Genomic DNA, 19,359 nt, shown 5'->3' on the forward strand with positions numbered 1-19,359 from the left:
CAGTGGTGCTAAGTAACAACTATTTCCAGTGAAATCAATACTGCTCTGAAAATCAGACCAGTGTTTAATTAGCAAGAAACTCAAAGAGAAAGGCCTGTCAAAAGAAATGCCGGGTGATCTTGTGAGAAGTCAAATGGGTCAAAGTAAAAGAAACTCTTAAGTGGTTCTCAGGGTGTGATGTCTTAGTTCACAATAACATCTCATAGACTGTCATGCTTCAGATATGTGTGTACAGTGTGTTTGCAAATAGCAAACCTACGGTGCAGATGCTGCCTGACTGCTGTCACAACACTGTTACCAAACACTGTTGATGGTTACTCACATTTATGACACACAACACCATTCCAGGCAGGTAGCAGGTACTGCTATTGCGTTCTTGTCTTGTGTGTGTGAATATAATAAACAAAACCTGATTACAGCACAACCTGTAGTCATCTCTAGTACCTTGGTTTATTTTCTGTTGAGGCAGGTGACCCGGGTCATAGAAATTTACCAATTTTTTAACCCAGTCAAAGCATTTTATGAAGTTCAATCAAATGTCCCACATCGGTTTTCATCCCAGAAGTCTCATTTACTTTCTGGCTGGGGTCTTGGTCAGGGTTCAGGACAGTAGGAACCAATTTTCTATGCAATCTGAGAAATCTGTGAAGATGACCTGAGTCCTGGCATCAGAATATTCCAATGTTCTATGTTGAATTTTTGATACTTGCCTGTCTTTCTTGGGTGGTTGCACTGCACCATTGTCTGTCCTTAGGAATAATGTATCCAGTTATTAATCCTTCATATATCAATGGCTTTTATCAGAGAGTATAACTTGTTTTCTCTTGATAAACACTAGTTGAGAACTAAATCTAATGTATTCTATATTCTATACTATGTATCATATTCTATACTGTGAAGAGTATTCTATCATTTTACGGAAGCAGGCACAGAGAATTGACACCGACAATATTATTTTATTTGTTATTAGACTCCCTATAGTGTGCCACTTATATCACAGCAAAAGTTGTTCTCTTGCTCTGAAAACCTTATTGTCTTCAAACATGTCATAAAAGGCAAGATTATGAAAAGCTTTTAAAAAAAAAGGCAGTGTAAGATATTATAATAGTATGGCTCAACTTACACAACTCCTGAATATTTCTCCGACTTTAATTTTGTGACTCAGTAGCAGAACTTTAAAGAGTATACCCAAAAACATCACCGTATACAATGAACACAAAAATGCTCAATCTTTCTTAGGTATGATCAGTATCTGTTATTTATAAATGGGTAAGATATATGTAAGCTGTTTCTGTTCTGTTACCCTCTCTTTGCTGTGACCAAAGAAACCTAGCCTGCCTTGGTTGCATAAAGCCTCAAAGTGACCAAAAAAATGGCTCTTTCAACCATATAGACATTATTGTATCCAGCCTTGTCCATTTGCCTGCAAAGGGAACAGGGAAGAGTTGCTGCAGCAGTTCTTAAAAACTGGTGGCATAATATCCTCTACTGCATTTGTGCACAGCTACATAAGCCTTGGTGTACACACAGAGTGAAGAAGTGATACAGGCACCTTTCCTGTTACATCTGTTTGTGCCAGCAGGATGCCTACTGTGTAAATAAATACAGGGCTTTCATGTGGCATAGATATTTAGTCCTTTGGAGCTTGGGTATATTTATTTTTCTGGATTTACTTTAAAGTTTATTTAGTTACCTAGGGAATTTTAGAGGCTGAAAAATATGCATCTGAGGATGGTGTGCAAGCAGATGGATAGACTGCAGCTGGTTGGGAGTTCCGCAGATCTGCATTTTTGCAGTTGAAGTATGGGTGCAGTGTGATGGCTTTTAGTGTTTAAATCCTGTAGTTTATCCAGTCCAAAGTCAGTTAGCAATAAACAGTAGTTGACTCCAAACTTGACACTTCCTTAATCAAGAGAGGAAGATACATCTGTTTGTGTTTGTCTGAGTTACTGTAAAGTTGGATCTATTTGCTTTACGTATTTACTTGTGATCATGGAAACAAATGTCAGTAAGAATTACAGTTAAACAGAGCATCAGATCTTGCTGATGTTTCTACCCTTTGCAGTAAGAACTCAGATCTGATGCACAATGTCAATGCATAACTCTAGTGGCAGGTCTCTGACATACCGTAAGTTGTCACTTGGAACTAGTGACAAAGATGTGTTCACGTACAAATACTAAAGGTAATTGTGTTTCCGTTTAAGACACCGGTGCCTGAAAAGTTGTATACTTAAGACCATATATCAGGTCATCTTCTGTGTTCATGTTTAGCAGAATATTCTTACAATAGCTTGACACACATCCTAGCTAGTTAAATGCTGGAAACAGAGAGAATTACACAATTATGTAAATTGGTTCTAAATAACAAAACAACCACAAAGTTGAAGCAGTATTTAAGCCCTCAAATAATACTGCACAGTTTTGACATAAATCACGCTGATTAGGAGGAGCCACTGTATTTTGTGCTACTCAGCATCACATGGGGGTTTCAGCTACAGTAGCAAATTTCAAGACGTGTGTAAGATAAAATGAGAGTCCTCTTGTTCTGTGTTTCTAGTAGACTCAGTATCTGGTCTAGAAATCACATTGCATACAAACTAATCAAGAGAAAAAACTTCTCATCAAAAAAGTAGCAAAACAAAAAGAAAAAAAGAAAGCAGAAATCCATTTGAAAGGCAAAAATGTCTTGTCACATATGATCTCGTACTTGTTGATAGTTCTTGCTATGTTATAGCAGAAGGCTTAGCTCTTGTCTTCAGATACTCTGTTCAACATCCATATTCCTGTCAGTTCACAGTATGGGAAGAATTCTTTTCCTCACCTAGCTTTTTACCATTTTGTCTAATCAGACAGCTTCCAACTAAGAAATTTTTACCTTTTTGCAAATCTGTACATTGAATATCTTCAACTCAGTGCAAACCCCTTGACTAAAACAAATAACAACCGTTCATCATGGCATAATTCATGTTGGAAATTACCTCAGGTGACCACCTAGGCCAGTCTTCTGCTAAAGTTAGATTAAAATTCAAGATGGCATATGCTTCAGTATTTCTTTAGCATTGAACTGGTTGGTCTTCTTTTTGCACTCGCTACCTTTTTCTTTTTTTTTTCTTTTTTTTTCTTTTTTTTTTTTTTTTTAATCTATTCCATTGTATGGTCTTCTTGGGCATACCTTGGTTTCTCAGCAATTTCGCTGGCTCCAGAGGTTAAAATGAGTTTACAGTTTGTAGATTTCATGACTAAAAATACCACAGATGTGGAAAAAAATTACTCTCATTTTAGTAGAGCAATAAACAGTACTATTTATTTACATTTATCTTGGCTTCAGCCTGACCTGGATTCCCCTTGTGTATTTTCATTGACCTTCTACTGATTGGTTGGAATTTCAGCTCCACCTGTGTTGCTGATGCCAGCGGATGGGACTGATATGTGACATCTGGTTTTATGTTTTCAGAAAACTGAAATCCTCCATGCATATGCTTATTTCTTTAGGAGTGTACCCACTCTGGAAAGACTTGGTTGCCACAAACAAGTTTTTGTGCCTTTTCTGACCTTCTGAATGAGATACTTTGCAATTAAAGTACCAAGGAGATGCTGAAGCAGAATGACAGGTTGCTACCAAGACCTGGAACAACTCCAGTAATCCAGCCACCTTGTACCATCATGGAATGCAGTTTTAGCATTGCAGAGCTTTGTGATTGGCAGCAGCCGGAATTGCAAAATTCAACCAGACTTATTTCCATGTAGATCTAGAACTGTTTTCTGTGTGCTTAAAAACAGTTCCTCAGTATCATTTTAATGCATTTTATGAGTTAAATCCATTGAATAACATTTTGCTGCCATCCCTCCTAAGTGACTGTCTTCTTTACATACTGGAGGCATTGTTCTGTGTCCCTACTTGCAGAAGCAATGGCTGTTCCCAAGCCTATATGATAGAAGTTTGATAGAAACATCCAGTTGTTTCATGTGAACTAGATTTGCTGAAAGATTTCTGTTACTTAGTGGGCTGTGAGAGTTGGTAAAGCAAAAAATTTTAGATATTTACATATCTGTGTTCCACTGGTGTGTCAGCTGTGCATAAAATTCTTACTAATACTGAAAAACTTTGAGAGTCTTCTCTAACACAACTTTTGCCAGCCTGCAGTGCTGGAACTGGACATCTGGTTTTCTACTGCAGCCGTGGCAGAGATGTGAGTTTAGCTGATGATCTCCATGTCAGCCTATATGCAGCCACAGCTTAGTTACTGATCTTAGAGCAGCTGTGTATACATCAGCGCAGCCTCCTCAGTGTCAATATCACCTCTATGACATGAAAATCTCATGTACCATAGCAGCAACTGTTAGTATTTACGACCTTCCTTTGCCTGTTCTTCCAAAAATCAGATGGTAACGAGTTCCTGTTCACATTCCAGCTATGGCATCACCTGTTACTTATGCTCACAGGTAATAATTGGTGTGTGGTTTCAGTGAACACTTCTGAAATGTTTTCTCCTAGTTAGATAGAATTATGTCTGCAGTTCAACATCAGTGAGCCCTTGGAAATGTCAGTCTGCATGGTGGATAAAGGCAAATGGTCATATTCTTCCATTGATGCAGTTACTGAATTATGCTGGCAACTCAAAATCAGTGACTTCACTTCTTTTTTGAAGTTGCTGTTTAGGAAACCATAGATAACAGGGTTGACACAGGTGGAAGCCATAGCTACCAGGTGGCATAATGAGAAGATCAAGTTGTGGTGGCAAGGTGAAATGATTCTGTAATTCCAGTCTACAATGGTGTTGAAAACATGCAGTGGTAGCCAGCAAAGAGCAAAAGCAGCCACCATGGATGCTAACAAAATGTTTATCCTTCTCAGCTGAACTGCTCGGTTGCTATATTCGCTCTTCTCAAACATGTCCTTTCTCTTCTGTAGACGTAAGTAGATACGCAGGTAGCAAAGTATAATGAAGAATAGCGGGATGCAATATTGCAAGAGCAGTAGAGTGGTGGTGTAGATAAGTTTGTGTTGCTCAGAAGGCCATGAGTTGATGCATATGGCCTTATCAGTGGAAAAATTCATGAAGTGTGAGAGCTGCTCATACAAGTCATTAGACAAGATGGATGTGGTCAAAAAGGGTAGGGACATGAGACATGCTAAAATCCAAATTACTCCAATTCCTAGATAGGCTTGAGAGGTATTTGGCCTCCAGCCAGTTGGGTTTATGATGAGCTGGTGTCTTTCCAGAGCAATAAGGACAAGGGAAAGAATTGACACTGTCACAGTTGTGCACTGAGTAAAAGAGGTCATTTTGCACATCACTTCTCCAAATATCCAGTAGTCCATCATGGTGTAAACAACGGTGAAAGGCAGGCAGACAAGACACATAAACAAGTCTGAAGTTATTAAATTGGAAATTAGGATGTTGGTGACATTGGCCTTTTCCTTCTGCCTGGCAATGACGGCAATCAGACAGATGTTTCCCACAATCCCTAGGACAGTCTCCAAGCTGTAAGAGGTGGCCAGAAAGACAGTAAGGTCGGTGATGTTCATGCACTGATTAGAAATGTTCATGGGAAAGCTTCGGTTTGAGTTCCAGTTCTTGCTGTTCAGGAAATGAAAACCATCATTAACAGCCCTTGTCTTATTCATCCTGAATTCCAAAATATTTATCACAAAGGATGGTAGTCAAACACAGTTTAGGTCTTCTGGAGCCAGCCTAAAATGGGTTTTATCTGTTCTGTCTGGCTGTGGAAGATCTGGGTGTATCTGCAAAGGAAAGGAAAAAGTATGTTTTGTTATGCTTCAAGAAATTAGTCAAAAGGGCAAGGAGGGAGACAGGGAAGCAAATGCCAGGGATTCTGTGTATATTCTGCAGCTCCCTCGTATATAGTTTATTAGATCATAAAATGAAGCCCTTTGCTAAGCTGTGGTATCAAAGTCTGTGCAGTACTACTGAATTATGACCGTGTTTATTCTCTTTGAGGTTGTCCCATGGATTTAAGAACATCTTAACTTCATTATTTAACTCAGTGCAGTATCTTGAACATCACTAATGCAGTAGAGTGGTGATTTAAGAGAACTGGATCAAAACCCACCTGGAGGTAAACATTGTGTGCACTTCCGTTTTTGCAAGGTTCTGATCCAAAACAGGGCACTGGGCATTGTGGGGCTTCATTTACCTTCAGCTGAGCTACACATCAATATGAAAAGTAAGTCATATTAGATGCATAAAGCCAACACTAAAATATCTTATGTGAGTTAATTTGTGAAATGCGACTGTGGCTGTAGCCAGAGCTCGCATTTGTGCAAAACAATCACCATGCAAAAATTCAGGCTCATTCTCAGGAGGGATATCATGGGACAATTTTTCAAACGTCTAAAATAATTCAAAATCATTTCAACATTTTTCAGCTTCTACGCAGTTGTGATAGGTCATGGGAACTGCAGTCCAGATATCTTCCTTCCCCATTCCAGATGAACCCCAGTGCCCTTAAAGCTTTGATGTCTCCCCTAGTGCAGCCATGACAGGGTTTATCGGAAATAAAGTCCAGTCTCCTGATCTTGGTCTTAAGAGTGAGTGATTTTTATAATGTCTGTTAGTTCCTTCTGAGAAGCTACTTATTGATTCTCCCTCATCATCATTTTGCTTTTTTTACCCAAAAAACTTGAAGTGTTTTAATAGTATGTGCTGTCTCCTAGATACTGTTCCTGCTCAGACAAATAGGTCTGCTTCTTAATCACTGCTGCAAGTCGTGAGCTGGGATTTTCAATGGGGTGTCAGGGAGCTGAAACCATGGAGTTAATTGGTGCTGCACACTTTTGGAAATCTCATTCATAGGACTGCCTGGACTCTCACAGATAACTCCTGTGAGCCATAGCAAAGGCTGCTTTATAAACCTGACCCTGGAGTCCAAATCCTCTATGTCAAGGAATCAAAGAAAAAAATCTGACTCCACTGGGAGTTCTCATCAGGCCAGAGGCAGTTTCATGCTGTGCAAGAGCTTACAGTATGAAAAGTAAATAAATACTCAGGGAACAACAGTATTTAACCACTACATGACCCTTTCTTCAGTGATAAAATGTCATTCAAACAAGTTTCAGTGCTTGTGAAAAGCTTCTGAGCTTCAGAAAAAAAAACACTGAACAAGGTATAAATATGTAAATAAAATGGTATAATGAGCTTATCAGTTTGAGTAGCATTTACTGCTGAGCAACTGTGTGCCTAAAGATAACCGGTGCTGTACAAAAAAACACCCACTTCCCAACAATTTTTTTCTTTACCTTGTCTTTCTTGTTATGAATTTTACTGTATGTTTCTAGAAATGTTGCCTCTCAGGAACTAAAGAATGCAATAGTGTGCAGTAAATAAAAAGAAGGTTTGAGATCATCATTCTGCTTGATGAGCAAAAATAAATGAGTACAGTAAATTCTGTTGTTATTTTGCTAGTATTGATTTTGCTGTTTTGCTATGTTGATTTATCTAACTGTACCTATCTGTATCTCTGTCATCTATCTGTATCCATCCAAAACAGGGAAGACAGTCACACAAGCAAAATATAGTAGTCCTTTCTTTCTCACAAGCTTTCATTTCCTTAGTAGTTTAAATCTTAATTAAAGAGGGCAAACGAAGTTTTCCAAATTGTTGATGTAGGTATGACTCCTTCTGTCCACTCACTTTGTGTTCTTGCCCAATTCATGTGAACAGATTGATTCATTTTCTGGAACAAAAACAAGAGGCAATGATGATGGCTGGATTGCATGTTCACAAGTGGGGAGGGCATGGTGATCTGTTTTAGAGTAAAAAGGGATGTAGAATGAAAAACCATCAACCAACCCCATAGTTTTTAATGATTTCTGGTCAGTGTTGATGCTGCAAATGAAACAGAGCAAAGGGTTTGGTAGCCTGCAATATTATTTGGTACCAGTCTAAAGAGATAAGTCTTGGCATTTAGACAGGACAAATAGATTCTGCTGTAAACAAAACACATGAGCTTTTTACTACGGTCCCAACCTAATGTCCTTAGCTACAGTATCCTCGACAACAAACACATGGTTCTCTTTTGTTGCTTAAGAAATATTTGCAGAGTTATTACAAACATCTGTGTCCCACAGAGTAAGCCCTCTCAAGGGTCCTAGACACTTTTGAATATGCTGAGGCATCAGTGAGGAGAACTAATACTGCTGAAGAAGGAAAAAAAAAAAAAAAAAAAAAAAAGAAAGAAAGTGATAGAGCCACCTGAAAAACAAAAGGCAGATCCCAGAGGTTTAAGGGACACATTTCCAAGAGGGAAGCCAAAGACTGAGCATGCACTGGCTGTGCACTTGATACAGATGGCAAACGTGGTGGGGATAAAGAGAATCTCTGAGGGCTCTGCAATGTGTGTTGTTGGGTCAGGACCTCCCGCTCTTTAAACGTCTTGCATTCCATGGTGTCCCCACAAAGTGACTGTCAGGCACTTCCTGGGAATTCATTCTTATGGTGCTGCCCAGAGGTAAATAAGGAATTAATACCCTCTTAACACAGGTAAGGGGACTCAGAGAGGGAGTTGAGACATGAGTTGTCCAGTGTTTCAAGGGAACCTGTGGTACACTAGGCAGTACTTAAAACCACCTGCCAACAGGATGTCTTGGGAAAAGTCAGTGCCTAGATCACCTAGCTCTGTAGGTCTCTTTAACTCTTATTCCAGCAACCATAATACGAAAAACAGTTCTAGAAAAAATTGAAAAAAAAAATTGCAGTGACCTTATACTTATGCATCCTATTATGGTATCCTTGGATGGCAGATCCTCAGGGATAGTCACTGCCAAGTGCTGTGTTTGACTTTCAAGGTGTTTGATTGCCCTTCAGTTTAGTCTGAACCAAGAGCTAGCAATAAGCAATGTGTACATATTCTGTTTAGACATTTGAATCAAATGTTAGCTAATATACCGAATCACCAGTGCAGTGGGAAGAAGGATGTTAGTCCCCTCAGTGTACTGAAGGTTTGCGGATTACCCCACAAAACATAGCAATAATGTTATTGGCTAAGAAAAAACAGCTTTTGTCTCCTGAAAGTGAAGCAATACTTACTTGGCTCGTAGAAGTAAGAAATATGTCTCCTAAATCAATTTGCTGAGAGATTGAGGGAAAAGGTATTTTTTGTTGTTTGCTTGTTTGTTTTTAAAGAAGAAAGAGGAATCCTTTTCAGAACCCTTAATGAACTTCAAGAAACAATAAGCTAACACAGTGGGGCTGGATCAAGGGTTGGACTTGATGATCTCAGAGGTCTCTTCCAACCCAGTTAATTCTATGATTCTATAATAAGCGAGGGGTTTCTTCTGTAGTTGATGCAGCATAAGATAGTCTCTCTGAAAAGCACGTGTCACAAAAGTCTACAGCAAATCAACAAGATATAGAAGGAAGTATCAAAGAAGCTTTCAATTTAGTGTAAGTTTAATTCCCGAAGTATATCTTTTACAGATGTTCATCACTCTGCTCTTTTTACTGGAAGAAAGGAAGAAGAGCAGGCAAGGTTTGAAGGGTTTGTCTTGCTGAACAACACAACCTTATGACCTAACAAATATCACTCTGGTTGTCTCAAAAACAGAAACAAAACTATCACTAGTCAGCCTGAAGACCTTGCCTCAGCATTATCCTGTACTTCCCAGAAAAAATTCTCAAAGTAAAGGGAATTCTGCAGAGATGGGTCAGGGAAGAAAATAAAACCCTCAGTGGGTTTGAAGGAGACTGCTAGACCATAAGTGGCTCCAAGCAGTTAATGCATGACTGCCCTTTTGAGAGACCTTTGGACTTGAAGACATACTATGAAACCTCTATAAAAACTGTTTTCCTGGAGGCAGGACAAAGCAGGGGATGCTGTGTTCTGTGTGCCCACTGGGAAAGGGTGGGTCATTCTTGCAAAGTACATCAGGATCATCTATTCTCTGTCATCAAATAACAGTAGTCTTCATAGTTGTGATGGACAGTGGAAGTCACATCAGACATAAATCAAGAAAGCAAAAAAAGGTTTTGCAGTGTTTAGCTTCATTATCTGGTACTTAGAAGCACTTGCTTATCTAACTCAGAATTAAGGTAGTTGCTCAAACAACAGCTGCTTTCAGTCCATAAGAGTTTCTGAGGGAAGCAATTCCTAAAGACGTCCTGTGATTGTACTATTTATTTAAAGAGTTACAGCAATTATCTGGAGTAAAGCAGCTATTGTCTTCCTTTTATAAACTAGAAAATGAGGAGCAGTGGAAAGCTTTAGCAGAATGCTTGAATTCATATTGCAGCTATGAATTAAGGTGTGAGGACTGACTGACTGACAGTGGTGGCCCCTTTTGGCTGGCAGCCACATTATCTCAGTAAAATAGATTTGCCCTGTCTAGCCTTACGTATGAAGAAAGGCTAAAAATCATTTGGATGTTCTTCCCAGGAAGGCAACACAACCAGAAGAGGAAACATGCCACTGAGTATGCACAGATATCCCACAGCAACATTAAATCCATAAGGGATTTGGTACAATTAAAATCAATGGTGTACTCTTTATCATTTCTGACTCTGTGTTGCAAAATTATTGGGCACAACTATCTTAGGTCATTGAAAAAGCTATATATGATAAAAAATTCCAAAACATGCATAATTAGGGTATAGAACAACTTGTGTATATTAATCTGTTACAAGTCTATAAAATTGGGAGAGGGTATAAATACCCAGGAAAGTAAATACTTTTTCCTCCTTTCATATCTGCATGTTTTCAGAAGGAAACCTTTTAGAGGTTATGAAGTTCTGAGTTAACCTTCTCTGATCCTGTAGAAAGTAGGGAAGTTTTACAAAAGCATCAACTCCAACTTTTTATTTTCTGGTTAAATTTATAACAACCTAACCAAAGACATGGAGCCAGCTCACAAAGGTAAAATGTGACTAGAGGGTCAGCAGACTCAAGAGTAGCAGTTAGTCCCTGATTTCTTAAGAGTAAAGGCCATTGTGACAGGTTCTCTATCCAAGAGAAAAAAATTACATTTTTGCAATGGTGATCTTTACCAGAGGATGGTGAGTCCATAAAACATTGCAACAGGCACCTTTGCAGACAGCCAGTTAGGATATCTGAAGGGTGATGTGATGTCTACTGTCAGAAGCTGCATGGCTTCTGATGGGTGAGGAATAAGAAATCTCAGAGACTATGAGATAAGAAGTGTTTTCCAGTGACCAGTGGGAAACAGGAAGGCTTTCTGTCACACTTCAGGGTGGCAGGGAATACAGCTGAACCCTACAGATCTCCCAAGAAGCTGCCATCTCCCTCTTGCACCCTGAAAGGTTGCAAAGCTCTGCTCTGTAGATACAAGGGTTGGGCCTTGTAAAGTCAGACTGTATTCATTTATCAGACATAGTCACCTGCTTTTTTAACAATAATAGGTGATAGCTTTAATAAAGAGCTCTGAGCTCTTAACAATCTGAAATAGATAATTTAGAAAATTCTTACCTGTTACTGATGGAGAGAATCGCTGCAGTTGATTCACATTTCTATTCTGGAAGAGAGAAGGAATGTTGAAGTAGTGAAGTAAGATCTTCTGTGCCCTAGCAATCCAGCAGAGAAGCTCTCCTTGCTGTTTCTGTAGGTAATTTGGGTGGCATTGCTCTCCCTCTCCCCCTCTCTCTCCCGCCCTCTTTCCTTCCCTCCCTTCAATGTAGCCAATGAATTCTGTTTTATGGTTATGGTCTGACTTTGAAGTTCTGGCTCCCTCTGCTGTTATATAAATATACAAATTCTAGGGATACTTGGGAGGAATAGCAACTTCAGAAAAGAGGTATGCAGTATCTGAAGCGCAGTATGCGCCCGTGCTGCACCTGAGTGGGATCTCAAGTGAAAGCAGAGACAAAATACAGTAACGGAGCTTAATCCTGTTCTCCTTGATGAGGCAAGATTTCTGTAGGGCTCACAGAGAATTTTGCCTCGTACTTATGAAAAGATTGACAGTGTCAGTTTTCTCAGTTTTTCCATTCCATCACAGATTTTTTTTAGAAAGGTGCAGGCTACAACTCCTTAGATTGTGAAAGGGGAAGAGGCACACTGTAACTCAGGGAAAGAACTCAGAAATGTACGACCTCTGAGAGAGTTGGAAACAGAGGAAAAAGGGATTTGAAAAAGTGCCCATTTTCTTTGATTCCCCCCCGCTCCCCCAGGTCTCTCTCATGAGAAACCAAGGCAGAAATCAGAGTTTCAAATTTTTCTCTTGCATTGGGAAAATACACAAACAGTGTACTTCTAAGGGCTATATCAGAATAACCTAATTTTGGTCTTTACTTAAAGAGGATTTTAAGCTATGGCCAGCTACATAATTAGTCCAGTGGTTTTGGCATTCTGGAGCCCTTCTGAAGCTGTGATAAGTAGTTGTTGCAAATAGGTGTTTTCATTTGTAGGTATGTAGTATGCCAACAGAAGTAAAACATTGCAATATTAAAATAAGTGCAAGCACTTAGCAACTAAACTAACTGTGCAAACAATTTTTCATTTGTACCATATTCTATCTTTCATTTTTTCTGATAGCAGCTACTATAGATCTGATCATCTACTTCAAGACCTTAGCAGACATCTTTCATGATTAGAGTAATAAACAAGCAGAAGTAGAAATATAGGGTATTTTGGCATTTCTCATGACTTATAATGTTGACAAGCATAAAACTGGGATCTGCATAATGAATGGTGTAAACTGGAGAGTTGTCCCTCCGTTACTGATTTTTCTTCAGGGGATGCTTGAGCTGCTTCTTGGTTTAAGTGATTTATTTTTTCACAGCCTCCTTTTCAGAGGCTTTATTTACCAACTAGTTTGAAACAGCACCCCACATCCCAATATTTCCCTTTTACCCAGACACCTCAGAAAGAGACGAACTTTCTGGTCTGGTTAGGGAAAGGGACATGAAGCTTGTGCTCTGGCTGAGAAGGCATCAGCCCACGCAGATCTTGAGCCTCTGACCAGCTTCATAGGAAATAGAGGATTTTTTCTATCTTACTGGAGCCAGAGAAGCAGAAAATATTTATCTGGCTGGCCTGTTCACTTCTGTTTCTTCCCTAATTTATTTATCGTATGTTTATTTGTTCTGCTGTTCAAAACATTAAAGAAAGGGGAGGAAAACCATTAGGAAACAGACAGTCCTTTTCCTGAGGGATATCTCGATTTGTGAAGCTGTTCTTCTGTGCCCCTCAGCTTGTAGCATTCCTTAGCCAGCCTTATCTCCACACCTTCCAGACATTTAAAGATATATTGTGCCACTTTTATTCTCTTAATGCAGACATTTGGGCAGAGCCTGCAAACTAGCAAATTAGCATCTGCCCTCTTAAAGTCAACGGAGAAACAACTGTGTCACTGGGTCCTAAAACACTGTTCAGGGCTCTGCCATCCAGGGGGCAGAAAATGACCTAGCCACCAATATCTTGCTATGGCATCTGGGACTTTGTGGCAGGTTTTTAGGATGAATTGCTGTAGCAAGGTCCTGGCCATTTTTGATGAGGTGAATGGGGCTGCATTAGAGTCCTATTACACGCATATTCTTTCCACATTATATCCAAACTGCAGGGTGAAAATGCTTGCTATTAATAAGCCAGTGTAGGAGCAGCACTTGGGTCATTCCAACCCTGCACTTATTCGTGTAGCTGGGACTTACATGCCTACAGCAGCCACTGAGTGTAAGCCAAGAGCCAAGATGGGGCTGGAGCTGCCATACCGTAGCTGTCCAGACTGCAGCACAGAGAGGACAATACCAGAGCTAGATTGGAGTAGGAGCAGCAGCAGCAAGACAAAGGCACAGATGCAGATTTTCTCAAGTGGGTCTTCTAGGCTTGGTTCAGCACCTTGCTAAAATAGTGCTGGTACTCAATATGGCTGTTTTAAATCTGGCTATGTTTCACTTTCCACTGAGAACTACTGAACATATAACACTGTAGAGAGTCTCTGTGAGGATTCCAACCCATTAAGACTTGCAAAATGCACAAAAAGTATTTGTATGAGGGTGCATAAGAATGAAAATTCCTCTATATGCAGGACACTTACTGCTGGGAAGCAGTGTGGAAGTACTGTAGTCCCAGCTACTGCTAGCCAAGTGCTGTCAGTGGATCAGTCCCAGTTTGCTGTCAATAGGGAATGGAGTAAAGAAACTGTAGCTGCCATGGCATCGGCTGTCCTCCTTCCCACAGAGTGATAAGGAGCTTTGCTCCCATTCTCTATCCACAGCACGTGCTCCTGTTATGAGGAGGCACTGGGGAACTGTTCTGCTTTCTCTGCAGTTAGTTACAAAAGACAGTTGGACTCCAGAGAGACAATGCATTTCAAGGAGGTACATGAGGAAATAGTCCTCTCTGTTCTGGCCAAATATCTTCTTCCTGCAAGTGGGTATGGGGACAGCAAGGCCTCCACCGACAAACGTTCATTGGGTGCAATTAAGCATTTCCCTGAGAGTGACAGGATTATCACAACAGTGGGATTACAGCTGCACTCTGGATGCTTTGAGGGTCTCCTCCAATTCTCTTGTGTCGGATCTTCAGCCATATCAGCCTTCATTGGTGTATCCCTGATACTCTTTCTTTCCCCTGAGCATGAAATTTCAGAGGCCAATTCTCCTACAGTACATTTAGCAAATCTAATTGTATTCCAGCATCTGGAGTCCTGCTCTCTCTGGCACTATTAAACAGTGAGCAAACAGTATCCACAAAGCATAGTACTAGGTACTTGATGACAAAAGCATGTGGAGAAAATGTACCATGGAATAGTACACAGTCCACGTGTACGCTAAGCTTATCAGGGCTACATGGCTTCCTTGTAAGTATTTTGTGTAAGTTTGGTTTGGCTTTATTTTGTCAAAATCTCTACCTCTTACTGAAGCAGAATATTTTAATCATTATCATCCATCCTCAATTTGTTTGTAACCTTTATTCCATGGGGTAGCTATGAAAGTGATTTACCTTCCCAGGAATTTTTCTGAACTGTTTAAATGATGTTCAAGCCTTTGGAAAAGTAGGTCTGTTACTCAGAGACCCCTAGACAGACCCTCATAAATACATCTAGCATTTGGGTAGCAGATAGGATAATCCCTTCTATATATATCTATATCTACATCTACCTCCATATATATACACATGCATATGTATATACACATATATAACTGGGTGAAATCCTCTGATCCACCCTCCAAAACTAGAGAAGTGAGGGCTCCTCCAGGGCCGTGGCCAGATGCAGTAATGTCCACTCCGTTACGGCCAAGAAGGTACCATCAAAGAGAGCTGCTACTAGCCAGTTCTAACTAACCCTGAAGCCCAAAGAATTAAGAATCTACAACTGTGTTTCTCATTTTACTTGCTTCCTAGAATCACCTTATTGACTGCCATGGACGGGTTTTCCTCTTGTAATTGGTAAGTTGCTTTCCTAATTATGTACAGGTTTTCTACTTGTATGCTCTCAGCATCACACTTAAAAATGGTTTTCCACAATAGATATTGAAAGTAGTTGTTGTTTCCATCAGATGAAATATTTAATTGCCATACACTTCAGCAACGCAGAGGCAAGGCAGATGAAGAAAAGAGCTATGATGTCAGTGTTGAATAAACTGAACACACCCAAATTAATTATCTGAGCCTTTTAAGCTGTACAGTGCTCTTTTTATAATTGCTCTTAATACTATCTAAGTAGGTTTTATAGGATATTTCTCATATTAAGTACTTTCATGGACTTTGTACCAGGCACAGTGTAGTGCCTTAAGTCTACAGGCTAAACATGATTTATAGTGTGGGTTTTCTATATAAACAGCTTTCACTGGGTTGTTTGTCAGTGGACTTTGAACCAAACAAGGTTATTGCAGGAAATTCTACCTCAGTATGGAAGGCTACAGAGCTATTTATATGGCATTTCTTTGCAGTAGATTGGACTCTCAGGTATGGGATTGCCTTGTGCATCTGCACTAATGGATTGACCTACGTAAGGCACCAAGGTGGGGAGAGGCTTTCAAGGGGCTGTTTTCTGTTTTGTTTCGTCCCATTCTTCTAGTATACATGTCCTTGGGGGGATAATAATTGTAATAACATAATGAATCCATTTGCCTGGCCACAGGATTTATATAATACCTGTTAGCTTAAAAGCTAGATAATTTCCAAATCAGTAATTAGATTTACAAACATTTATACACACCATGAATACTTCTGTTTTCAACAGGAACAATCAGTGACTACTTAAAAAGAAAAGCGGTGATTTGTTGTATGTTAAAATTTATTTAACTCTGGATCCCAACAGGAAAAAAGACACAAAGTTATCTGTGGTAAAGCTTGGTTACAAATGTGTGTAAGACAAACCACCCAGTGTCAGAAATGAGATAGATATGGCACAATTAGAGCTGTGAAAGGCACGAGACAAACTCATTACTCCTGAAACCATGCTGCTTGCTGCTTTCCTCTAAAGGAGAGATCCAGAGCATATTCAGCTTTCGGGGTAGGTGTGAAAGAGGAGAAATACATCATGTATAACCAACTCCATTGTAGACTTTGCAACTTATATCAGGATTAGTCTTCTTCACCACTCGGATGGAACAGCTTTTCTTGTGGAATAGGCCAACACAGTTCATCCTGTCATAATTCTTGGGGATTACAACCCTGTCATTGAGAAAGGCAAAGAGAAAATCAGCAGCTGAAAAAAGCCAGGGTTTTTTTCCACCAACCTGAACCCTAAGCAAGGGTCCTTGGGTTGTAGCCTTCCTCATTTATGGGACTTTCTCCCTCACCTTAAGAAGAGTTTTTTCAGCCTTCTGGGGAGATAATCAGCTCACATCACTATATTCAGGAAGACACAGCTCTTCTCAATGAGTCCTCTGCCATCTATGAGGCAGGAACACGTAAGAAAGCAAATGATCAGAGCAGGACATGTATGTCCTGTTTTGATAAGAAGGAAATGTGGGCTCTTGGCAGCATGGGAAGGATGTGGAACAGCCTTGGCCTGAACAGATGTTTGAAGGCAGGCCAGCAGTTTGATGCAGAGCTACAGAAGCCCATAGGTATGTGTGTTGAGGGGTGTTGAGGTATCTGGAGACAAGCTGATGAATTGAAGGAGCAAGAAAACAAAGGCTAAAGGGAACTATACACCCAGTTAGTTTCTGAATCAAAAGAAGGACTAGGTGATGAGGGAGAGCTGTGTGCAAGAAAGACCCTAACAGCATCTTATTTTGTTTCTTCCCAAAAAAGTCTGTGTGATGGACAGATTATTCTGTCAGTCATGATTAGAGTTAACTTGGAAACAGGAAAAGGAGTTTCACTCAGGTGAGTATGAAATTTCAGTGCATGCTTTCAGTGAGATTTTTTAAAGTCCAAATATTTTAACAAGTTCCCAATTAAGAAACAAAAATTTGGGTGAACTTACAAGCTGCAGCAAATCATTGCAGTCATCTTACATCTGCATTGGAAGCAATCTTCATTCTTCCACACCGCACCAAAAACATATAGGTTTCTGTTTGAAAGGCATCCTGCATGTACACCCCAGAAAATGATAGTATATCAGTAGACATAGACCATGGTCTTTTAAGTTTGTGGACTAGCAATCAAAGCACTGATTTCCACAGAGTCACACCAGGGAAGAGTCTAACCCAGTGCTTTGCAGAGAAGATAGCATGTCTTTGCTCCTGCAGTGTGCAAGAGTGTGTGACATGATATGACAAAATGGTAGCAACCACATATTAGAGGCATATTATTCTACTATTGCAATGGATCTGAAAAACACCTTAGCTTATGGCTATGGTAGGATCTTTCTCCCCTTCTCATATTTAACATTACAGATCTAGACTTTATTTTCCCACTCCTTCTTCCTCCCCAGTTCCTATTAGACTTTGACTTACTCTACTAAACCGAATTTAAACACCAGCTGTGTTGTCTTTGCTTTGATTTTAGTGTCAGGAACCCCCTTTATGTTAGTCAATGCTGCTTAAAAGTACATGTTTTTTGCCATATGGGCAAGTACCTCAGTTATACATCAGCCCAGAGTGTAACTGTCAAACAGGATATGGTCTCTCTCTGTGCAGAGATGCTTCTAGGTGGGTTGATTGCTGAGTATGCAGCTGTTTGGACCATTCCTCAGCAAAGAACCCATTATGCTATTCAAACATTTCTAAGAAAAAAAGGCTTTGAATCTCTGAATTAGTGTTTCAGGGATGTCTAATATATTTGCCATTCTTACCGTATTTGCTGGCTGGTCTAAGGTAACAGCGAGTAACACACAGAGTCCTTGAGAAGAGAAGGATCAAGGAAAAAAGCAGCAAGAATTTCTAGAAAAGAAACAAGAATCTTTCTTTAGAATTAAGTTGTTGGTTTTTTTCCCCAAAGTTCTAGCAAACTCCTTGCATGGAGTTATGGATGAGTCCTACTATTCCAAATAAAGTCAAATTAAAAAAATCCTCCCACTGTGTACACACACACACACACACAGAGCTGATAACTTACCATACTTGCATAGGCTGCTCACATTTAGTAGTGAGGTGTAGTGTGTATTTATATACAGTGAGAAAACAATGGTCAGTGTAAAGGCATGTGATGTAAATGTGAGCACCCTGGCTGCAAACAGACACTCTAACCTGTTCCGATCACCGATCAGAAGGTGGCACCTCAAAAAGTCTTACAAAGGTTGTTTGGAGCACTGGCATACATTGGCATCTTGATCTCCATTGTGCTGGTGTAAATTTGAAGAAACCCCAGTAGATAGACTAGTTACTCCACATCAGCACTGGTGTCAGTGGAAGAGCCTGACCACCAGAAAGCTATGTCTCCAGAACTGGCAGGCCATCAAGGAGCACTCGGGCTATTGTTCAACTGACCTGCTATGAGGAGATTGCCCCCAGTTACAGGACAGGTCATTCATACAGTGCAGTGGTGTGGAAAGTCCACTATTCTCAGTCTGATTTATTGTATTTTCAATTATTTTATATGGGACACATTACTTTGTCCATATTTAGCGACCTGCAGGAACCAGCTGTAGTTCTATCTCTCTCAATCACTGAAGCAGTTCCAGGCCTGGGGACTAGAGACAGATCAACACAACCAGACAGGGCCTTTTTGGCAGCAAAACTGAGATGAGCTGTGCATTGTCTCAATCCAGAAACAATGCTAAGGACTGAGGAAGGCAAAGAAAGAAAAATCTTCAGCTTTCTTTCACTGTATGCATGCCCTACCTATAACACAGCTGGAATTTGACACTAATGGGAGTGTTGTTTCTGCAACAGTAAAATAAGGACATTTCCTTCAATGCATATCTTACCATAAGTGTCCGGGTCTTTGTGCCACTAGACTTTTAAAACACACAGTATGTGAGGCTAAAGCTCAAAACCAGCCCAGAAAACTAGCACAGATCCCTGTGGCGGCATTAGGGCTGCAGGCATT

At 40.1% G+C, this 19,359-nt stretch overlaps 1 protein-coding gene across 2 annotated transcripts; it reads right to left on the reverse strand.

The window, feature by feature from the left end:
* Window positions 1-286: 286 nt before the first annotated feature.
* On the reverse strand, window positions 287-11,596 carry LOC126634774 (neuropeptide Y receptor type 4-2-like). Of its 2 annotated transcripts, none has more exons than XM_050305435.1 (2): window positions 11,443-11,596; window positions 287-5,746 (listed from the first exon to the last, which is right to left on the reverse strand). In XM_050305435.1, exon 2 carries the CDS (start codon window positions 5,627-5,629, stop codon window positions 4,496-4,498), a length of 1,134 nt encoding a protein of 377 aa, XP_050161392.1. In that variant the 5' UTR covers window positions 5,630-5,746; window positions 11,443-11,596; the 3' UTR covers window positions 287-4,495. The 2 variants fall into 2 exon arrangements, with proteins under 2 accessions (XP_050161392.1, XP_050161393.1); XM_050305436.1 differs by lacking the exon at window positions 11,443-11,596 and adding an exon at window positions 6,076-6,161.
* Window positions 11,597-19,359: the final 7,763 nt, after the last annotated feature.

The sequence above is a fragment of the Myiozetetes cayanensis genome, unplaced genomic scaffold (genome assembly GCF_022539395.1).
Source record: "Myiozetetes cayanensis isolate MyiCay16 unplaced genomic scaffold, myiCay2020 scf10, whole genome shotgun sequence".
Lineage (NCBI taxonomy): Eukaryota > Metazoa > Chordata > Aves > Passeriformes > Tyrannidae > Myiozetetes > Myiozetetes cayanensis.